The 22966-nt window shown below is 34.6% G+C and overlaps 1 protein-coding gene across 1 annotated transcript in view; it reads left to right on the top strand.

The window, feature by feature from the left end:
• The first annotated feature begins 214 nt into the window (after window positions 1-214).
• LOC129226278 (SEC14-like protein 2) overlaps window positions 215-22966 on the top strand; it is a 37807-nt gene continuing 15055 nt past the window's right edge. Inside the window, exons 1-8 of the mRNA XM_054860878.1 lie at window positions 215-268; window positions 845-914; window positions 2978-3021; window positions 4566-4628; window positions 7323-7416; window positions 13716-13810; window positions 15004-15082; window positions 16356-16436. Of these exons, the coding sequence (XP_054716853.1) occupies window positions 215-268; window positions 845-914; window positions 2978-3021; window positions 4566-4628; window positions 7323-7416; window positions 13716-13810; window positions 15004-15082; window positions 16356-16436 (580 nt within the window). The remainder of the gene's footprint in view (window positions 269-844; window positions 915-2977; window positions 3022-4565; window positions 4629-7322; window positions 7417-13715; window positions 13811-15003; window positions 15083-16355; window positions 16437-22966) is intronic.

The raw sequence follows: 22966 nt of genomic DNA on the forward strand, positions 1-22966 counted from the left end.
TATTTTTTATATTTGAGTAACATATTTGAATATGCATACCAAACCTGGATGCCAAATCTTCAAGAATCAGTACGAAATAATGTTTTGTTTGTTTGACACATCTCGCTTTCTTATAAAAAAAAGTATTGCGTATATTATTATCAATAGCAATCAAAAATACCATGGTACAATAAAGCTTCTATTTTACAGTGTTATCCCCGCTGGATTAGGCACAATGGGAAATTACGCCGAAGAATTGAATGATGTACAGAAAGAAGCCCTAAAACAGGTACGTTAAGTTCTGTAAGTACAGGATTTTAATTTACTAAAAGGAGAAATTGTTTTGTACAAGCATCACAATTACCATTTTTCTTTTCATTAATCTAAGGAGAAAAAGTTCATTGTACAGTGCAATGGTGAGTGGATATAAGATTTTTATATAGTTAAATGAAATTTCCATCTAATTTAAAGAACAAATTTACAACTGCAAACTGAAAATATGGCCTTATTCTATGATGAATTCAGCGAAAAGAACTTAATGCCAAATGTGAAGCATTTTTTCCGTTTTAAGTTCTGTCTCATTTACCCTAGAAGAGGGGTATCTTGCAGAGCTTGTATGCATTTACTACCTCTTCCGTCATTGTCATATTCAATTAGCAATTGGTAATAATTAACTAAATGCAGAGAAGCAAACTAGACCACCAATCTTAGAGTCAATAACATTTTAAAAATGCATTTTTTTTTCTTTTTTTTTTACGAAAGCATAGACAATTACATCTAAAAAGAAAATATTGTGTTGCTCTTTTTATGATAAAATATTATGCGAAGGTCTTTAACACACGAATTTAAATTTTCGTTTTTACAGTTTAAAAAGAATCTTGGCAACGACCTTAAGCCAGAGGATAACGATATCATTCTTCTTAGGTGGCTAAGAGGTAAGTTTTTGCATTGTTCAGTTCTGACCATTTGAAATTTTTATCACTAAAGAGTTTAAAGTGCGCAATTGAACAAAAGAGTTGGCAAGATGAAGAGGATCTTCGCCATTTCTTCTTTTTCACATTTTCCATAAATCAACTTTTGGAGAGGAAGAGAATTGAAGAGACCATGTTCACAACACACACAAACTAATTTATTTTTCTACTCACTGACACAATATACATGGTGGGCAGCCAATTTGCCCTTTTTCCCGAATAGCGGTCAAAAGATATGCCATAAAGTTATCCCGCTATTCGGTCAGGAGGTTTTTTCCAGTCATGCCTTCACGACTGTCTATAGCCATATGAACTCAGGCGCTCTCATGCATCTGCGCAGTAGGCAATCGCGGAAAGCCCCATTACGCAATTATAGAGATCCCAGTTATTAATCTTGGGATGCCTGTCCAGTGTTACGCAATGTAACCGCGTGGAGCATATAATTTCTTACACAAGACAACCTGATTACGAGTGATAGTGTGCCAACTACGACAAGCAGTAATTAGAGCTATACTGCCGTGTGCAGGTAAACGGCAGTATCTGCAGAAATGAGTTTTCGAGATATTTGAAGAAACGCGTTTTGGATTCAATACATACAATAGGGAAATGTTGGAATGAGACGTCTTTTTCGCGCCTTTTTTTCAGCGGAAACCAAATAAGCGAGCTTGTACAGTAAAGATAACGTACAATATATGACAAAAATTTTTAAAAATGAAAAATTTGCAGTTACTCTGCCTTTTACCTGCACACGGCAGTATAACACGTCATAGCCAATAAGAATTCATTGACAGGAAGAGTGTGGACATTGCACAGGGAGAAAGAACAATACAAGACGCATAAAAAATTAATTTAAAAAAAAGGAAATTTGAATTTTTGAGATCTCGGATTCAGATAAGGCTTTTTGCAATCACGAGTGTACTTGTGTGTATGTAGACGTGCGTGGTTGTGTGTGTAGGCATGCGCGGGTGTGTGTGTAGACGTACGTATGTGTAGACGTGCGTGCGTGTGTGTGTGTGTAGATATGTGTTTGTGTGTATGTAGGCATGAGAAAAAATAAGTCAAAATTAAGAAAAAAAAGTCATTCATCCCATGTTTTCGACCATGCTCTTTTAGAAAAATATTTTTGAAAACTGAGAAACTACCCAATTCAAAACTTCCTTTGATTCGCATGAGGATCAAATCACAATGCTTTCAAGTGCACTTAAACAACAAGGTGATGAAATGAACAGAAATGAAAACAAGCGATAATTTAGAAACAGAACTAAAAAGTTAAACTACAACTTATGTTTCGATTGAATATTATGACAGTACAATATATGCTGTACTTTAAATTGTGAGAGCGTCAAAATAGGTAATAGCTGAGAAGGAGATATTTTAATCTGATCGTTACTAACTGACATAGTGTTTTATTGTGGGCATTGCGTAAACGTGTTCATGATTTTTTAAATGTGTTAATGCATGGCCCCACTAGATGGCGCCCACGCTTAACGAGACTTGACAATTTATGACTTTTCTGTGTTAAACCGATGCAGCTCATGCATCCACCAATCAATGTCAACGTTTCAAAGGTTTGTTATTTTTGATTGGACGTCGCCCATTTTGATCGCAAGAGGCGCTGAGCGGAACTCTTGCATCCACCAATCAATGGCAACGTAATGGAAACAGGGATTCCCTGTAGCGCCCTCTTTGTTGCCATGAGTTTCAGCGATTGTCACGGCCTATAAGAGTTAAGTGTGGACATGATTAATGTGAAATACTGAAACTTGATAAATGTCGACATTCATAAAGCAAAAACGTCAATGAAACACCGAATTCTTGAGGTGTCCCATATAGGTCTCCAATGTAGGTCTATCAGAGAAACATATTTTTAAAAAATATATCACTTGGTGTTGGTAAAATATGAACTATATAAGCATTCATTGAAGTGATTAGCATGTTTTTAACTTTTTTTGTTTTGTTTTGTTCACATTTTTTATGGTATAAATTGGTTTGATGGTGGATAATACATATATTTTTTTTCCCATCAGCAAAAAATTTCAATTTGAAGAAAGCAGAAAGGTTGTATAGAGAAGTAAGTTATATTTCCTTTTATCCAGAAAAATATCAAGAGATTAATGTTCTGCTATTGATCTGTGATTTTAAAACTTCTGCCTCATTTTTGCAATCATAGTTCATTTATTCATGTGCCGTCCTATAGTATAACTCCAATAACTTAAACTCCAAAATATGAAAATGGTAACGTTTGTTGAAATAGGAGTAAAGAAAGACGATTTGATTAGCCAATAGTATGTTTTGGTTTTGTGGTAATATAAGGATTCTTACTGTTGCTCTCCAAGAAGAAATAAATGCGTCCAGGGTTAGATGTCATGTTATTCATCCTATACAATTAGGGATTGTAATCCTGGACCAAAAATTCAATACCGGTATTCAATATTGAATTACATATTCGGTATTGAATTATATAATTCGGTATTGACCGGTATTCGGTATTGATATTCCGGTATCGCGTTTTTTTAAAACGCGATACCGGAATATAAGAAATTTCTCAGAAAATGATCGAAAACATATTGTTTCGTTGCCACACTTCATAATTTTGTGCCAAAAACTGTATTATTTAAAAAGCATACTGTGAACAAATATAAAATGAAGGAACAAATGTCATAATTGAAAATCAACAGCACTAAGAAACCAAATGCCTCTACTGAATTGTCTCTAAGTCTGGAGCTTATTTTAGTGTACGACTTTCCTGCAGTTGAAAATACACTTTCAGAATTAACTAAGGTCGCTGGTACTGTTAACAACGCACGATACACCTCCTCAGTTCCTCCTTTCACCTTCACATAATTCTTCATCTTCAAATAATTTAGTCACTTGCTTAATATTTTGGAAAAATTCTTTTGTGTGTGTGTATCAGTTTCATTTGTATTGTATGTATTATTATTATTATTATTGAGCAATCAACAATAGCGGCAGTTGCTGGGAAACAGAGTTTGACTGAGTTAGTGTGCATGGCTTTCGTCAAAGTTTAAAATTGCAAAGAAAATTACGGAACGAATGAAGCACACCTACTGCACCAAATGTGGCCAGAAACTGGGGAACAGCAAAGTAGAAATCATTCGAAAAATGCAGAGTTTTTGGTGACGATTTCTCAGTACACATTTATCTTTTTCATTTCGATAATTTTTGGGTGGAAAGACCCTGTAGTTTAACAGGCTGCTTACTCTCCTGATATGGCCCCTTGCGACGTCTGGCTGTTCACCAAATTCAAGAGGCAATTGAAATGTTAGCGCTGCTCTAGTCGTTTCGTCTTTTTAGTTGATTTTCAAAAATCTGACGAGAGTACTACACTTTGTGCCAGACAAACTCTGTTTGTCAGCGACAAATGATATTGACAGAGGGGAAAAAGTTCACACATGAACAGAAAGGTTCCATGTCGACTCATGAAAGCGTAATTGATTCACATCTATCGGGTTTTTACACAAAAGATGAGATCGGATACTTTTGTAACAGTCCTTGTAGAATTTAAACAATAGTAACAACAAAAAAAAATTTAAAGTTTAAATGTTTATCACTTCGTCTGATATACTTTCTTCTATTTTCTCTTTTTCTTTCCAGAACTTATACGCCCGTGCTGTACATTTAGTGGATGAGTACGTCGATCATTACGTGAAGCCTGAGGTAAAAAAAAAATTCTATCTATGCATATTTTTCCTTTTCTTGTTTTTCCACTACTGTTGTTGTCATAGACTTTAAGTTATAGTCAGAGCTACAGCAATTCCCCCTCAATTTGTTAAGTGACCCAGAAGTTTTGTATCCCCTGACAAACACCTATCAGCTAATTTAGAAATTATAGTGTTGAAACAGGTGAGTGCGCCAAATAAAGCCGTGTAGACCAATAAGGCCAACGGTAGATTTTTAGCTGTATGAAAGCAAAAATTCGCTTGACCCATGATTTTATCGTCATTAGAAAGTCTAGCTGTTGATTAAGTGTTATCAATCAGCAGTTTGATATGATCAGGCAAAAATGCAGAAAAAGTTATTACAGAAAAGTCTTATCCAAATTTCCTGCTCTTATTTTACAGTAAATTTTGTTTCTTCGTAGTTCTGTTGTTTAATAGTACAAAAAAAAAGTTGTTGATTTGCTTTTAAATTGGGGTCGTTTCCGAAATTTTAAAAGTATTTTTTTTTCTGAAAGAACATGTTCAAAGCGTTGGGAAAATGAAAGTTTATTCTCGCTCCATCATATTTTTTTATTTTATTTTATTTTATTTTATTTTATTTATTTATTTATTTTTTTTTTTGCTGATTCTATCAATTTTAGTAACTAAAAGTAGTACTTTTGACTGAACGAAACCACCCCATTATAAGTCTAATTCATGTAATTGACATAGTCAAAAAGAAAATTGTCATGATGTATCAACATTTTTTTTTTGCAATTTAATAACCTCAGCAAAGTAGCTTGTAAACCAATAAGGCCATGATTGGAATTATTTGGACTCTAGTGTCCTTATTAAGACACTAAAGTATAGGGTGGAGGATATGGTCCTTTGCTGCATATGCTGCTCATTGTGTGCACGAACTGTGAGCAGGAGTCAAGGGTGGACCCAGCTTCTGGTTTTGGAGGGGGTCATCATCAGAAGGAGGTGATCAAAGTGCAATTTTCAAGCAAAAATAGTGTGTCTGGGGCAAATTTTCTGTTATATAAGCCCAAAAACACTGATTTAGGCAATATTTACTTGGGAAAAATTGACACTTTGTTTAAATGAGAGATGTAGCAATAAACTTTATAGTAAGTGGCTGACAGACGTATTTTAGTTTCAAAAAGTAAATATATCGTTCAGAATTTATATATCTCTCTTAATTTCAAAGTTGTTAAAAAATGAATTGAGGCAGTGAGAAGCAAAAGGATGCAAGTGGACTATTTTAAGTATCGAGTAAAACGCGTTTAAAGATCAGATCCTAGCAAGGGCGCCCATATGCAAAATTTTAAGGGGGGCTCAGATATTTTCCCCATGGTTTAGTAGGATATTTTCCTCATGGAAACCGATTTCAGTATAGATTAGAATTACTAAAGTTTGACATTTTTAGTAAAGTATTCATTAATGGCTGGAGAAGAAATGATTTTACATTTTTGCAAAGAAAAAGGTACTAAAAACAAGGAAGTTCCATTTTCTAAGGGGGCTGGATTCCCCCCCTTGCTCCCTATATGGGCGCCCTTGGATCCTAGGTAGGCTTTCATTGAAATTTTTTTCTAAAACATGCCGTACAGCAGAGCCTACCACGGCTACTAGTACCATCTCTTGCCCCAAGACAGAGGAGAGGTTCACCTACCATTAGTACTGGTTATCTCCAAATTTTTAGTTTTGCCGCATGCATCCCTTTGCTTCTCACTATCTCCATTGTAATTCCTGTATTACAGGGGTGCCCACCCCCCTAAGAGCAAGACCGCACTCCCCCCCCCCCCAACCTCGCAAAGACCTCCCTCCCCAAGAGCCCCCTTCCAAAAAAGTGAACCCCCTCAAAACACCCCCCCCCCCCCCCCAAGGTGGGTGTTTGGCACAGTCATGGCGCAGACTGCCCCCCCCCCCCCAGGTGGGCACCCCTGTGTATTAAAGAGTTGAGAATGGTTCTTAGGGCAAGACTAAGAACTTTAGTGGCCAATGAGCGAGCGCAACGTACTAAGGATTAGTAATTTTTTTTGGACAGCGTCTGGGGGTTGCCGAGGGTCAGCGAACAGAGGACGGAGTCCACTAGTTATGCTTAAAATGTCTTATGTGATCTAGAGGTTAGGATCACTCTTTCTCCTATGTGACTGAGCTTGATCACCATCATTTGAAGAACGATATTTCTACGCTATGTGGCCTGTAACAATCCTAAGTTTTTAGGCTAGAAAGTAGGAAATTGTAAGAGAAAATAGGGTAACGCACCAGTTAGAGACATATGCTTAAGACATCTCTCTCAGGTTAACTCAGTTTTCTGAGTCTTTTAATGTATTTAGACTTTTTAAACTATTTTTCGCTCATGCAACTACATCTCATCTAACGCTCCTAACGTTATTGTATAAGAGGTAAGAGGTTATTATTCGACTTTTTCAAACTGCGGCCCGCCAGGTGAACAGTGACCAGATTTCTGACCCGTGGGCTCTTTGCAGTTGGACAGCTCTGGTCTAAGTAGTTCACTTTCGGTCGGTGTGGTGTGGAAGAGGATTAAGTAGTTCTAAAACTCAGTGTTAACCGATACAGTGGTCATTTCTTTTACTTGTCTCGATGTCCTGTTGTCAAACGTATTGGCATTTGTATGTCTGATGTACATTTTTTTTCAACACACCTTTTTATCTAGATAAATATGATACGAATAATTTTAATTTTTCAGATTTGCCAAAAGTATGAGTTTGCCGCTCATTTAGGCTATGCAAAGGATGGAACCCCCGTCAGTTACATTGCAATGGGAAGAGGAGACATTAGAGGTAAATATCATATTTATATTCTTTAGTTAGAAGTGGATGAGTAAATCTTTCTACACAACTATTGAACAATTTTTTTCTGAAAGCAGAATTATAGTAAACGAGCTGATGTGTGCATCACATGACTTCCTTTTACACCAATTTAATGTTATTTCTCTATTATTGCAATTTTAATGTGATTCTCTCTCTCTAACTCTCCAAATATCACCAACAATGGCCGCATTGAAACAAGATTTAAAAAAAATATATTTTTAAAAAATCGTCAAATTTGTCGCCAACTTGGCGACAAAAATTGGCGACCAAAAGACTGGCGATATATCGCCAAGTGTCCTCCAAATTAACCTTTCCGATCAAAAATGTTCGAGGAAAGGAACACTTTCAAATTATTTCATCTGCAGACATTGAGTAGGACATAAAGTAGAGCTTCTTCAGCGTGGCTTCAGTGCTATCATTCTCAATGGAAGCGCTAAAACCGGCACTTTGCAATGACAGACTTAATTATATAAACGTAAAATGTGTCAGGAAGTACGCAAATATTTTAATGATAAGAGTATCGGATGAGCGAGAGACAAATAAATAAACGAGCCGATGTGTGCATCACATGACTTCCTTTTACTCCAATTTAATGTCATTTCCCCATTATTGGCAATTTTAATGTGATTCATTTGTTTACTCTCTAAATGTCACCAACAGTGGCCAAACTGAAACCAAATTAAAAAAAAATAAAAAACATCTCCAAAATTGTAGCCAAGTTGGCGACAAGACTTGGCTACCAAAAGACTGGCCATATATCGCCAAGTGTCCGCAAAATTATAACACTACTTGAGTTTGCATCGAAATTAACAATGAATTCCCCCCAAAAAGGTGCCAAAGACCCCTTTAGAAGCACCCGAATGCAACCAAAAGAGGATGTGCACAACTAGACCCCACTAGGAGTCTACGTACCAAATTTCAACTTTCTAGGACATTTCGTTCTTGAGTTATGCGACATACATACACACATACGTACGTACATACAGACGTCACGAGAAAACTCGTTGTAATTAACTCGGGGAACTTCAAAATGGATATTTCAGGCGTCTGTACGTTCCTAGCCACATATTCACGTGTGGTCGGGTTGAAAAAAAGACTCAACATTCATTTGGGGGTGAGCAAAATGGAAATGAAGGCCGATTTTTGAGTGAAAATTTTTTCGCGAATACAATACTTCCTTTTTTTGTAAAAGGAAGTACAAACGAAACATACCAGCAATTCTTTTCACAGTAAAGAACGGATAAGATAAGGTCAGATACGTCCATCAAAGCAGCATCAAAATCTCGTGGATCTGTAGCAGAAGCTTTGCGTCATATGCCGGAGGTCGTGAGTTCTGTTCTTGCCAATGCACTGGGTGTTATTTCCGTTCTTTTACTGCAAATCTTTCTTGTGTCGTCTTATATGTAAACAAATAAAAATTTCCAATATCTCGAGGCAATGGCACCTTGTGGACACCTCAATAACAAGAACGCGGAAATTAAACATTTTGGAGAGAGCTGTGCTCACAACCATCGTCGTTTGTATCTAACACTGTTCAGTATCTTTATCTTTACTAAATTACTAAGCTAATAATAAAGCTGAAAGTCTCTCTGTCCGGAGGATGTCTGCAAGATGTCTGGATCTCTGTGACGCGCATAGCACCTAGACCGTTCGGCCGATTTTCATGAAATTTGGCACAAAGTTAGTTTGTAGCATGAGGGTGTGCACCTCGAAGCGATTTTTGAAAATTCGATGTGTTTCTTTTTCTATTCCAATTTTAAGAACAAAAATATCATAAGATGGACGCGTAAATTACGAAATTATCATAACTCGGAACCGTAACATGAGCACAAGCCAATTGGCGAGATACGAAATTATCATAACGTGGAACCGTAACATGGGTACAAGCCAATTCGCGAGAAAATTCACCATACATTATTTATAAATTTACAGGCGAACCAAAAGACCTTTTAATTTTTCTATTACGGGCAAAGCCGTGCGGGTACCACTAGTGTAAAATAAAAGAATATAAAACAATGTTTTAACACGCAAATTAGCAAGAAAGCTGCATTAGCTATGTATATTATAAAATAGCAGCTCTACTACTAATTTATTTTAAAATATTGTTATATATATATATATATATATATATATATATATATATATATATATATATATATATATATATATATATATATATATATATATATATATTTCTTTTACTTTTCAGTATTTTATTCATCTTATTATATGTTTCATTTTCAAGAAAATAATCCAAGATTTTTTTATTACCATGGAACCACGCGACAAGAGTTATAATAAAAAAAATAAATTAATAGATTCCAATCGAAACAGCATATTGAAACTTTCTTTTTTATTTGACGCAAAAATCATTTGCCCTTATGCCCCCGCTATCGAGACATAAGGTCTTAAATTCGCCAAATGTAAGTCTTGGCAAGTAACGGAAGATTCCACAAGACTTCATTGTCTGCCTGAGACAAGACATCTATCAATGTAAGAAAGATCTCCTCCATAACACACTGAAATTCGATAAATTCGGCGACATTTTATAAAAATTTGGGCAGTTTAAGATCTCATATTTTGACAACGGAGACACAGAGGCAAATAATTTATACTTCCAAAAACATTTTTTACTATGCTTTATGTGAAATGCACCGCCAGCTCAGTCATTTCCAGCCGAGGACTGCAGTTTCGTGCTTATTAGCACTCATCAGCCCGACATAGGAAAGTGACTGAGCTGGAAAACCTCTTAAGGAAGCCAAAAGTGCCAAACAAACTGGTAGCTAATATAGAATTAGCGCAGACCAGAGGAGTGACCGAAGCAATGGCTGCAATATTGCCCCCCCCCCCCCCCCGGTAATTTACTGAATATACCATGCCTTGCTTTCAATCCTCGAGTTGAACCGAACCATTGCTTCGGTCACTCGTCTGGTCTGCGCTAATTCTATATTAGCTACCAGTTTGTTTGGCACTCTTGGTTTCCTTAAGAGGTTTTCCACCTCCAGCTCAGTCGCTCCTATGCCGGGCTGATGAGTGCTAATAAGCATGAAACTGCAGTCCTCGGCTGGAATTGACTGAGCTGGCGACGTATTTCACGTAAAAAGATGGTTGTTTTAAATCTCTTTTCTTTTTGACTTTACACAAGTCAAAGTTTTTAGCAGTGAAGTGGGTGAAAGCTCGAATATTGAAGACAGGAATATTGTTTCGGTCACTCGTCTGGTCAGTGCTAATTCTGTATTAGCTACCAGTTTGTTTGGCACTCTTGGCTCCCTTAAGAGGTTTTCCATCTCCAGCTCAGTCACGGTCCTATGCCGGGCTGATGAGTGCTAATAAGCACGAAACTGCAGTCCTCGGCTTGAAATGACGGAGCTGGCGGTGTATTTCATGTATTTCTGCTTTAGCCCTGGCTATTGGGCGGTAATTTACTGAATATATGCTTTATGTTTTGCTACATGTTTAGATATTTTCCATTATTACATTATCATACGGTTTCCCGGTAAGAAATACTTCTTGACACACTTCACACAAGTAAAAGTTTTTAGCAGTGAAGTGGGTGAAAGCAACACAGAAGACTGAGTATTTGATTACAACGAGCTGATGTGTGCATCACATGACTTCCTTTTACTCCAATTTAATGTCATTTAACCATTATTGGACATTTTAATGTGATTCAATTGTTTACTCTCTAAATGTCATCAACAGTGGCCAAATTAAAACCAAATTAAAAAAAAAAAGAAAAATCGCCGAATTTGTCGCCAGGTTGGCGACAAATCTTTTCGGCCAACAAAAAGGTGATATATCGCCAATTGTCCGAAAATTTATAACACCACTTGAGTTTACATCGAAATTAACAATGATTTCCACCCAAAAAGGGGCAAAAGAGCCCCTTAGGAACATCCGAATGCAACCAAGAGGGGAGGTGCACAACTCGACCCCACTAGGAGTCTACGAACCAAATTTCAACTTTCTAGGACATACCGTTTTTGAGTTATGCGAGATACATACACACATACACACATACGCACATACGTACGTACATACCGACGTCACGAGAAAATTCGTTGTATGTAACTCGGGGGTCGTCAAAATGGATATTTCGGGTATCTGTAGGTTCTTAGGCATATATCCACGTGTGGTCGGGTCGAAAAAAAAACTCAACATTCATTCGGGGGTGAGAAAAATAGAAATTAAGGCCGATTTTTGAGTGAAATTTTTTTTTTGCAAATACAATACTTCCTTTTTTGTAAAAGGAAGTAAAAATGATTGAAATATTTTTATAGAATTTGAAATACATTTTTTGCATTGGAAGAGAGTAGCAGCCGTTACTTACTTCAAATTTAAGTTTCGAAAGGAATATATTTTGGTAATTCATTTGTTCGAAATGAAAAAAGTTTGGTAATTCTTGCAGACAATAAAAATTTTTTAAGATCGACAATTATAAACAAGAATATTTGACTACAATTATGTCCAGAAAAATATCACTGTATGTTATGCTGTGAAATGGGTAATACTTGTGGATTTAAACAATTTGAGATTTCTAAAAACATCTTGAAACAACCGTAGTGTGACTGTGTAGAATTACTGTTTGACCAACGATTACATGGAAAGGCTAATATCCGGTTTATACGCGGAAATGGACGTATCTATTAGTTTATAGGGGTGTTGGTTTGTTTCAGATGCGCACTTTTGCTTCTCTATTATTTAGCTTAAGCTTTGTAAAAATGAAAATTTGCTTACAGCAACATTTTTTAAATCTAAAGTATATTCGATCTATATTCTCACGGTAAAAATTAATTGATCTGTTTATTCACCACAAAGTTTTGAGCTTACCATTTTGATTTTACGTTCCTGAACGAAATGAAAACAGTTAATTTTATTTTTGTTGTTTCCATGGTAACTATATTTTTGCTTCCTCTCATTTTATTTTAGAAAATGCAATAAATGAATAAGGCACTTATGACATTATAAAACGCGTGCATCAAAATCTCATCGTTATTTTCCTTTCTCCCCTGCTAGATTCATTCAGATGGAATCATCTTTAGTTGGCAGATTGCCAAATTACATACAATCCGTGGTCAGTTATTTGTTTATCAGTTTTTTCAAATGCTAATTCAAATTTTACACTCCATGCATGAAAAAATGATGCTTAAAATCTACGCTTTACTTAATAGATATTTCAACATTAATTTTTGTTTCTACAGATACTATATGCTTAAAAGTCTTCAACAAATATTTTTTTATAGGGGATATTATTTCGTAATTTTAGTCCATGGGGGGGGGGAAGTTTTCATAAAGCGCAACGTAATATTTAACTAATTTCCTTCTGTATCTCATGCATTTAGACAGCGGGAAAAAACTTCCTGTTTGTGGCAAAAATTTTGAGCTTTTTTTTTTCCTTTTTTTTTTTTTTTTTGTATATTCTCGAGTTTGGTGAAAATAAAAGTCAAAAATGTATTTAGCAGTAACAAACCACCCCAAACAAGGACTAAAGCAGAGCTACATGCAATATACCATAGAGCCCAGTTATCACATCCAGAGACTGCAGTTCAGTTCTAATGAGAACTCATCAGTCTCGAATAGTGAATAACCATGCTGGAGGCTAATGTCCCCTAATTAAATCTCAGAGTGCCAACTAACTGGCAGATAAAATAACTAATAAGATAAATTCTCTTTGTCTACCAGTTAATTGTATTCTCAGTTTTAATGAGATGACATCTGCCTTCAGCTCGGTTATTCACTTATCCAGACTGATGGGTTCTAATAAGAACGAAACTGCAGTATCTGGATTAGATAACCGAGTTGCCTGGTATATTGCATGTATAAAATGTATGTCTATACGTAAAACACATATCTATTTTTGTGCAATTACTGCTCCTCTAGCGAAAACCGTCTCCAGGTTGCGTCCATATCCTACACACACACGCATACATACACACACCTACGCACGCGCACATATACACACATATACACACGCACGCATACATTCATGCACGCACATACACATATACACACGCACGCACAAACACTCATGCCTGCACACAGACACAAACACACGCTTAACACATGCACAGATACACTCACGCACACACATAACATGCACATACACACACTCTCATGCCTGCACACAGACACAAACACACACGCACACACACTTGTGATTGCGAAAAACATAATTTGAATACAAGATTTCAAAATTCAAAATTTTTTTTCTTATTTTTCATGATTGATTTCATTTTATTTTAATTCATCATTTATTTATTTATTTTCAGGTTTCGTTATGTCATTGCATTCATTTGACTTGTCAAAATATTGTAGCTTAGTGATTGAATCTGATCTTAAGAAAGTGCGAGAACAAAGAAAAAAGGTATGCTCTCGTATGAGACAGTGAGAAACAAAGGGATGCAAGTGGCAAAATTAAAAATTTGGAAATAATCTGCACAAATTGTAGGTGAACCTCTCCTCTGTCTTTGGGCAAGAGACAGTACTAGTAGCCTTGCCAGGGGTGCTTCTATACAGCATGATATAGAAAAACTTTTCAATGAAAGTCTACCTACAACTTGATCTTGAAACGTGTTTTACTCAAAACTTGAAAATGTCCACTTAGTTCCCTTTGCTTCTCCCTGTCTCATATTTGCTTCACATATCAGTAAATGAAAATAAAAGTAAAGCGAGCTGATGTGTGCATCACATGACTTCCTTTTACTCCAATTTAATGTCATTTCCGCATTACTGGCAATTTTAATGTGATTCAATAGTTTACTCTCTAAATATCACCAACAGTGACCAAATTAAAACAGGTTTTTAAAACAAAATCGCCAAATTTATCGCCAAGATGGCGACAAAACTTGGCGACCGAAAGACTGGCGATATATCGCCAAGTGTCCGCCAAATTATAACACCACTTGAGTTTACATCGAAATTAACAATGATTTCCCTCCAAAAAGGGGCAAAAGACCCCTTTAGAAACACGCGAATGCAGCCAAAAGGGGAGGTGTACAACTAGACCCCACTAGGAGCCTACGTACCAAATTTCAACTTTCTAGGACTTACCGTTCTTGAGTTATGCGACATACATACGCAAATCCGCACATACAGACATCACGAGAAAATTCGTTGAAATTAACTCGGGAATCGTCAAAATGGTTATTTCGGGTGTCTATACGTTCTTAGGTACTTACGGGTGAGTAAATTATTCACTCACGGGTGAGTAAAATGGAAATTAAGGTCGATTTTTGAGTGAAAATTTTTTCGCGAATAAAATACTTCCTTTTTTGTAAAAGGAAGTAAAAATAAAGAAAAACTGTAAAAAAAAAAAAAAAAAAAAAAACGCAATCTTTCAAATTTAGTTCTGATAGAATAGAAACAACTATGTTTACATACATGTTTCTGCAGTAACATAAGCATGTTTAATTTTGATGTTTCATTATTTCCTGTTCGCGATGAACACCAGCTTTCGTTTAATAAATATAGGGTTTCTGAAATTTTCGTTTCTTGTTCTAAATGTATGGGAATTTTGTAACGGCATCAAAGATGTGAGTACTTTTTTTTTTCTTTCAGACTGGCAGAGAGATAAATGAAATTTTATACATCGTAGACATGGAAAATTTGTCCTTGAGAGAATGCTGTCACACTTGCGGTGAGTTGAAAAAAACTAGTTTGAATTCTCTTCGTCTACTCTAGCTAGATATAAAACTGAAAAATAATGTAATTATCATTCTCATCGCGAATGGTACATAATTATAAAAGAAACCTTTAAAAGAAATTGTTACTTTTTCACCTAATAAAATATCTTTTTCACTTGGAACATCGTATATAGGTAGTTTGCATTAGACATAGCTAGAAAAATATTTGTCACAAATTTGCTTTAAATATCATGACATCAAGCGATAAGTAATTACTAGCTGCGTCGCCCGGCTTTGCACGGTCCACCTCGAAAATAAAAGTTAGGTCAAGTGACGCGTGTTCAACAATCAAGCTTGAACAAAAGAAAAAAAATCAGTAAAATTTTGCGGCAGATAGCGGAAAAATAACCATAAAGTGAACATTTTAAATCCCCCGATTACAAGAAAAGCTTTAGAACAAAAGTCAGAAGTTTATTCATTCATATTCGAGAAAAAAATGGCAACAGATCATTCGTCTAAATGATTTTCTTCACATTATAAATTTTAATAAAAGCTCTGTTGCGGAAAGTTGAGATGAAGCACTGAATAATAACTTGAATGGAGGAAAGATTCGAAAAATAGGGATTTTATGTCGAAATCTAAGTGTCCTAATTAATAGTTTTTAATTGATGTGTGTCTCAGCTAATTACTATTGGAGAGTTTTGTTTAATATTCAAACATGAAGACGGAAAAATTACGAATCCATCGATACCTGGTTCGATGGTCAGTTTAATGGCGTTCGGGAGAAGTAACTCAGACATTGATACATATGTACATAATTAGATACGCTCAGTTTTTAATTATATCAGATGTAACATTAAGACAGTTATACTCATAATATTTCTCAAGGTAAATGTATTTTAACTTTCTTCGTTCATCGTGAAAGTTAAAATGGCTAATAACAGAATGGGGGCCACGACCAATAGCTATAACGTTTGTTCAAATTGCTTGGAATTTAACTAAATTATGCTTTAGAACATTACAGGAATTCATTAATTTAAATAGTATATTTAAATGCAATGACAAATTGAGCGTAAATACCAAAAGTGTGAATAAAAAAAATTGACATGACTAAAAATTTTTTAAAACATCTTTCTTTTAAAACGAATGAATAGTCTGATACCAAAATGCTTGTGTCATCTTTTAAATGAGATTTTTTTTTTTTTACAAAAAAGAAAAAAAACTTGTAAATGTATACAACTTGAAAATGTAATATCCTGACGTAACTTTTTTTTTATACTTTTGTAGTAATTGAAATGGGATTAGACAATTTTAGAATGTTGCAAGAACACTATCCAGAAATTTGGAAGTATGTCATCATAGTCAATGGTAAGTTTGTTTTTAGTTTACACATTTATTGATTTGATGAAAGTGTAGAATTCGCATAGAGGGTGTTTCCTTCAGCCAGAAGTCCTTCTTTTAGTGACTAAAATTGATGGAATAAGCGAAAAAAAAACACAAAGAGCCAGAAAATATTTTTATTTTTTCAGCATTTACTTATTTTTTTTTTAAATTTTAGATTTCTAAAAAAAGATTTTTTAATGTGTAACGTTACAAGTAAGGACGACCATTTTGAATTGGATCGTATGGCTGTCTTTTCAGGCAAGGAATCGTCTTTTGGTGATTTTTTTCACTCAGAGCTATTATTAGCGGAGCGAGAATTGTTAGTATCAAAATATCATTTTGCAAAGTTTGGCAATGTCCTAAATCCTTTTCTGGCAACCCTAGCGACGTGTTCACTTGTGACGTCAGCAGTGGAAATGAAAACAGAGACTGAACGTCTGTTAAAGTTATTTTATAAGAGAGAAAATGAGCCAAAATGAAGAAAACAAAGTAACTCACCCCATGTTTTCGACCATGTTCTTTCAGAAAAGAATATTTTTGACAAATGGGATACACACAATGCAACTCCAATTAACTGTAGCAGTCACTGTTCGAGCCAAATGGCTAGTGAAAGAGGTAAAACAAAGATACACCCGCTCCCACCTGACCAATGAGGCAACTTCATTATCTGTTCCAAATTGAAGTGTTTAAACTCTTTGGCTACTTTCTTAAAATCTCGCAAGGTGGTGTGTTCAAGCTCTGGAAATGAAAATAAAAGTGTTTAAAAAAAACCTGCAGTACTGCGAGAAGATGTCGAGGAAGTTGAGCTTTCATAAAGGTTTCTAGTAACAAGTTATAGATTCTTAATTTGACGATGTGTTTCTGTGATGTATAACATGCAGGGAAAGGCTTTATTGTGACAAAGCTGAACTCGATCGGTAACTTAACTGTTTTACAGTAAGACTGTGTCATTTCAGGGGAATGAAGAAACGAAAGAATGGTCAACAATGAACGATACCTACTGGATTTTGGGGTTAATCCACTAGAGTAAGGGTTATAATTTCAACTATCAAAATATCACCAAACAGGCAATGGTTTCGTTCAAATGCAGAAGCAATTTTCCCCCGTCATACCTTGACGGGCGATTTTCTAGTACTCAATAATATTGAACAATTTAGCATGATTAAGTAATCTTTTTAAAAAAGAATATTGTTGATACAGAATTTTTACCTATTAACTGAATTTTGCGGTATCATTTCATTCGGAAAGCTTTCAATTTTTTTGGGATATTGGCGATCTTTATCCATTGGCGTCAAATTTCTGGCACCAATGCTAGCGCAAAATCTGTTTTTGCTTTTTTTTTTTTTTTTACTGTTTTTTGAGCAACCACGAATTGTCTATTCGCAACTCTAGCGCTCGAATACGCTGCCTTGTGGTGATTTACAAAATTACAGAAAAAGGTAAATCATTGCGTTCCACGTTTGTTTGTTGAGGAAAATATAGGCCATTTGTTATGTGTATTTATTAACGCATTCGATGTGTCTTACATTGCTTTCAGCAACAGATGTTGTTTCGTCCGTCAATAGTATTCTCAAGCTTATCAAATTAGTGATAGTTTCCATTATTTCCCCCTAAAAAGTGAGTTGATAGTCGTAAATAGCGAAAATGTAAACAGAAGAAAACCCTGGATTAACAAACTTCGCGTGGGCATGAAATTAACGACGACTATGCTCGTCTGTTCAAAGCATTTATTTATTTTATTTTTATTTTTTATTGTTATTATTTATTTATTTATTCATTTATTTATTTATTTATTTAATTATTTATTTTTTATTTATTTATTTATTTATTTATTTATTTATTATTTTATTTTATTTTATTTTTATTTTTTTGAAAAAGGATAAAGTTTTACCGGTTTTTTTTTTTTTTTTTTTTTTTTTTTTTTTTTTTTTTGTGAAATTGAATAAACTTTTCCTCGTTCGTAGAGTCATTTTCTTGGAATAATTGAAAACTACAGAAATACGAAAAAAATATCCTTTCTGACCCAGAAAAGTTATTTTGTCCTTTTGAGTGCATTATGAAAAGTGCTTAGTATTTTTTTTAAAAATTCCGTTATTATATTCTCTTTACTGTAACTGTATTTCAGAGATAGAATAATGCTACTATCACGAAAATTCACTTTTTTCACATAAATGCTTCATACTGAAAGGGAAAAAAATATATACGTGTCTAAAACTGTAAGCATTTGTCACTAAAAATTAATCTTTGTTCCCCTCTAGGATGTGTTTCAGCGCTACTTTGATTAGAACCGTTTAAATATTAAAGGTGTGCGAAACTAATTCGTATTTCACAATATACGAGTTACTCGTGATAAAGATCCTAATACGTATATCGATTACATTGAGCTCGAAACCATCCATGTATGTTTTGCAGTCCGGTACGTTTTTCTTTGAAATACAACTTCGGGCAAATTTCATAAACAAATTGTCCACCAGAGTCATTCCATGTCAAGTGACCAAGGGGTCCCCGCTTGACCATCTCCGATTTGGATGAAATTTTATAGAGATGTAGAGATGTGTGTGTGTATTTGTGCTTTTGGAACTAACCTATGTAAGTTTTCAGCTTCCTAGATCCAAATCCAGAGGATTTAGGATCTCCGAAAAATGTGATACAAAATCGCGTATCAGCTTTTTGTGCCAAATTGCCAAGTTTAGATTAAGTTTTCAGGAAATTTCATCACACTGGAAGCCTGAAGCTTTAGGAACTTAAAGTACGTTTGATTGTTAATATATTCAAGTATTTTTGTGAATTTGAGCCCATTAGATTTTGTGTAGCTTGCGCGTGAACTTGTAAAAAGCGCGATAGGGAAAATTTTCCTGGACTTTAAGTGGACATAAAATTTGAACAAAAATTGTTCAAACGCTCATGCTTAGTGATTAATTTGTAAAAATAGTTGTTTTTAATGGATTACAGTTGCAGAGCTTAAATATCCGTTTTCTAAAAGATATCGACCATCCAAAAGTGACTATCTAAACCGTTCAAGTGAAAAATAGCCTATTTTCAAAACGCTATAGCTCAAGTTTGTCACCAAGCATCTTCTTTTCGTTAAAACTATTCGAAAGAACAGATTTTTTCCTTTCAAAATAAGTTTTTTTTTCGATGGTGTTCTTTCGTTTAAGGATAAAACAATGAGCTTAAATTTCGGACTGTCATTACGAATTCACGAATTTCGAACTTTATTGAAGAACGAGATTTTCTCGCTAACGACAAACAGTATTTCAAGCTTTTTTTTTTACGCTTATCTGAAAGAACGCCATCGTAAAGAATAACTATTTTTATAGGAAAAAATATGTTATTTCTATTGGTGCTAACGAAAAAAAAAGATGCAAGGTGATAAGCTTGATCTACACCACATTAAAAATAGGCTTTTCTTCATGTAAACGATTTTGACAGCCATTTTGAATGCCAATATCTTTTAGAAAATCAATATTTACGCTCTGCAACTATAATTAATCAAAAGCATGTATATTGACAATATAATTACAAACGAGCTTTTGAATAATTTTTGTTCAGAATTTATGGCATTTTAAAATCCAGGAAAAAGTTCCTCCACTGCGTTTTTCTTGCGACTTTGCATGTGTGCTACATAAAAGTTTCGAACTAAATACGTAAAAGTACTAGAACTTATTGACAACCGAAAGTCCCTAAAATTTCAGGCTTCCAGTGTGATAAAATTTTCCGCAACCTGTTCTTAAACATTGCAATTCGTTACGACAGTCCGAAATTTAAGCTCATTGTTTTATCCTTAAACGAAAGAACACCATCGAAAAAAAAAGCTTTTTTTGAAAGAAAAAAATCTGTTCTTTCTAATGGTTTGAACGAAAAGAAGATACGAGGTGACAAACTTGAGCTATAGCGCTTTGAAAATAGGCTATTTTTCACTTGTGAACGGTTTTGATAGCTACTTTGGAAGTCAATATCTTTTAGAAAATAGATATTTAAGCTCTGCAACTGTAACCCATTAAAAACAAGTATTTTTACAATAGAATCACAAAGCATTATTTTTTGAATAATTTTTGTTCAGATTTTATCAGCGTAAAATCCAGGAAAATTTTCCCCATCGCGCTCTTTCACAAGTTCACGTGCATGCTACACAAAATCTAACATTCACAAATTCAAAAAAATACTTGAATATATTAACGGCCAAACGTTCTTTAAGTGCCAAACATTTCAGACTTCCTGTGTGATAAAATGTTCTGTAACTTTAATGCTATGCTAAACATGGTAATGTGGCACAAAAAGCTGACTCGCCATTTTGGATCACATTTTTCGGAGATCCTAGATCCTCAGGATTTAAGTCTAGGAAGCTGAAAATTTTCATAGGTTAGTTTGAAAGGCATCTCTATGCCTCTATAAAATTTCATCGAAATTGGAGATGGTCGAGTGGGGACGATATGAAAAATAGGACACATTTGATTAATACAACCTGTTCTCGTTTTAGCACCTTCCTACTTTTATGCTGCCTTTAATCTGTTCCGTCCTATATTTGGGAATACTTTCATGCAAAATTTCCACGTAGTGTCCAGAGGTAAGTTTTCAATCCATTTGCATCTATACTAAAAATGTAAAGCTAAAGAGTTTGTTTGAACGCACTAATCTCAGGAACTACTGGTTCAAAATGAACAAGAAGTTCTGTCTAGAACTAGACGAGCCTACTTTCCCGTATACCCATACTACTTTCTAGTACCTGATCAATATTCTCAAAAATAGCTAAAATCGCAATTTTTTTCAAAAATATTTTTAAAATACTTTAAGCTGATTTCTAGGAATAAAATATATTCCTCACTCATCTAAAAAAATTAAATGCTTAAAAAAAATAGCAGCAACTTTTAAACAAAGCAGCTAATACACTTTTTTACATTAAAAAAATCTTTAACAGCTTTCAAAACGAAAAAATAATATTTAAAATTAATAAGTTCATTAAAATAAATACATCATATCAAAAAAAAAATCGTTTCTTTTTCCCCTGTTGCCAAAAACAATTTTTTAAATGAATTAATGCACTTACCAACATAAATAAAAACAATAAAATTTCAACTTAAAGAAATAATTTTCATTGTCAAAAAAGAAAAAAAAATCATCTGCGCATATCTTTATGTAGAAACATAAATGACTTCGAGTTTATTCGCCGAAAACTGAATACCTAAATTAAAACTTTTGCGTAAAAATAAAAACAAGTCAAATCAACAATAATTATTTCACAGTCAAAACCATAGCTGTGGAGTCGGAGTCGGAGTCAATCTCATTTTGGGGTAAAGGAGTCGGAGTCGAATATCTAAGAATCGGAGTCAGTCATTTGTCCTCCGTGTATAAATTTTTGCCAAAGCTACGAAGTCAGAGTCAAGTCGGGGAGTCGGAGTCCGATTAATTGTCGGGCATAGGAGTCGGAGTCAGAGTCAAGTGCCCCTAAATTCTCGGAGTCGAAGTCTGGAGTTTGGCGTCAAGAGCTATTTCCAACAAAATTTGTTTGAAAAAAATCCGCCTTCAAGTACGGAATCTACATTGACTTTCAGTTTCCCCGTAGGCGCTAATGTTAAGGGATTTGAACTGTTCAAAATTGAACGGAAAATTGTTCAAATCAAAAAGATATTTTATATACAAGTTTTTCATCAAAAGCTTTTTCCTACAAAGTTTGTTTGAAGCAAATTCGCCTCACAGTTCGGAATTGCCTTGAATTTCCCCGTAGGCGCTAATGTTAAGTTTTTTTGAACTGTTGAAAATTGAACAAAAAATAGTTCGAATCAAAAAGTGAAATATGGGAATAAGGTGTCCTCGCCGAGATCTTTCGAACAAAAATAAGTGTGTTCGAATCGGACTATTCATTCAAAAGTTATTAGGGGGGACAAACAGACCGATAGACCGACAGACATTTTTCCCCATCTCAATACCCTACTTTCCAATTTTTAATTTTTCAATATTTATTTAATTATTTTATTTATTTTTGCCTTTTTTTGTTTTTTGCGATATTTTAAAGATGCATTAAGCCTTCTTTCATGCTTTTATTCTTCTTTTTCTGACTTTTACTGGGAAAGTAGGCTAAAAACTATTTTTGTGTTGAAAAGTACACTTATTGAGGAAGGCTATAGGCTATATAACATTACGCTATGACTAAACCGGAGTAGAGAAACAATAAATTGAAGTTAAATCAGTAATAATCATAATGCATATTTGTAGCATTAATAGCTCGAACTATCGGGCAACTTTCGGGTGCCCGAAAAGCTCAGTCGGTAAAGCGCTGGGCCCGCAACTCTAGGGTCTCGGGTTCAAACCCGGGTGCGGATTTTCAGCCTTTATTACTCGTTTTAAAATTAATTAATTTATAAATCAAGGGTTTTCAATTATTTTTTAATTGGATGTATTTTTTTCCGATTTTCTTACTAAAGAAAAAAATCTTGATGTGGATAAGGGTGTGTAGTCTTTTACTAAATAAATAAATAAATAAATATATATATATATATATATATATATATATATAT

This window comes from Uloborus diversus, chromosome 7, assembly GCF_026930045.1.
Source record: "Uloborus diversus isolate 005 chromosome 7, Udiv.v.3.1, whole genome shotgun sequence".
Lineage (NCBI taxonomy): Eukaryota > Metazoa > Arthropoda > Arachnida > Araneae > Uloboridae > Uloborus > Uloborus diversus.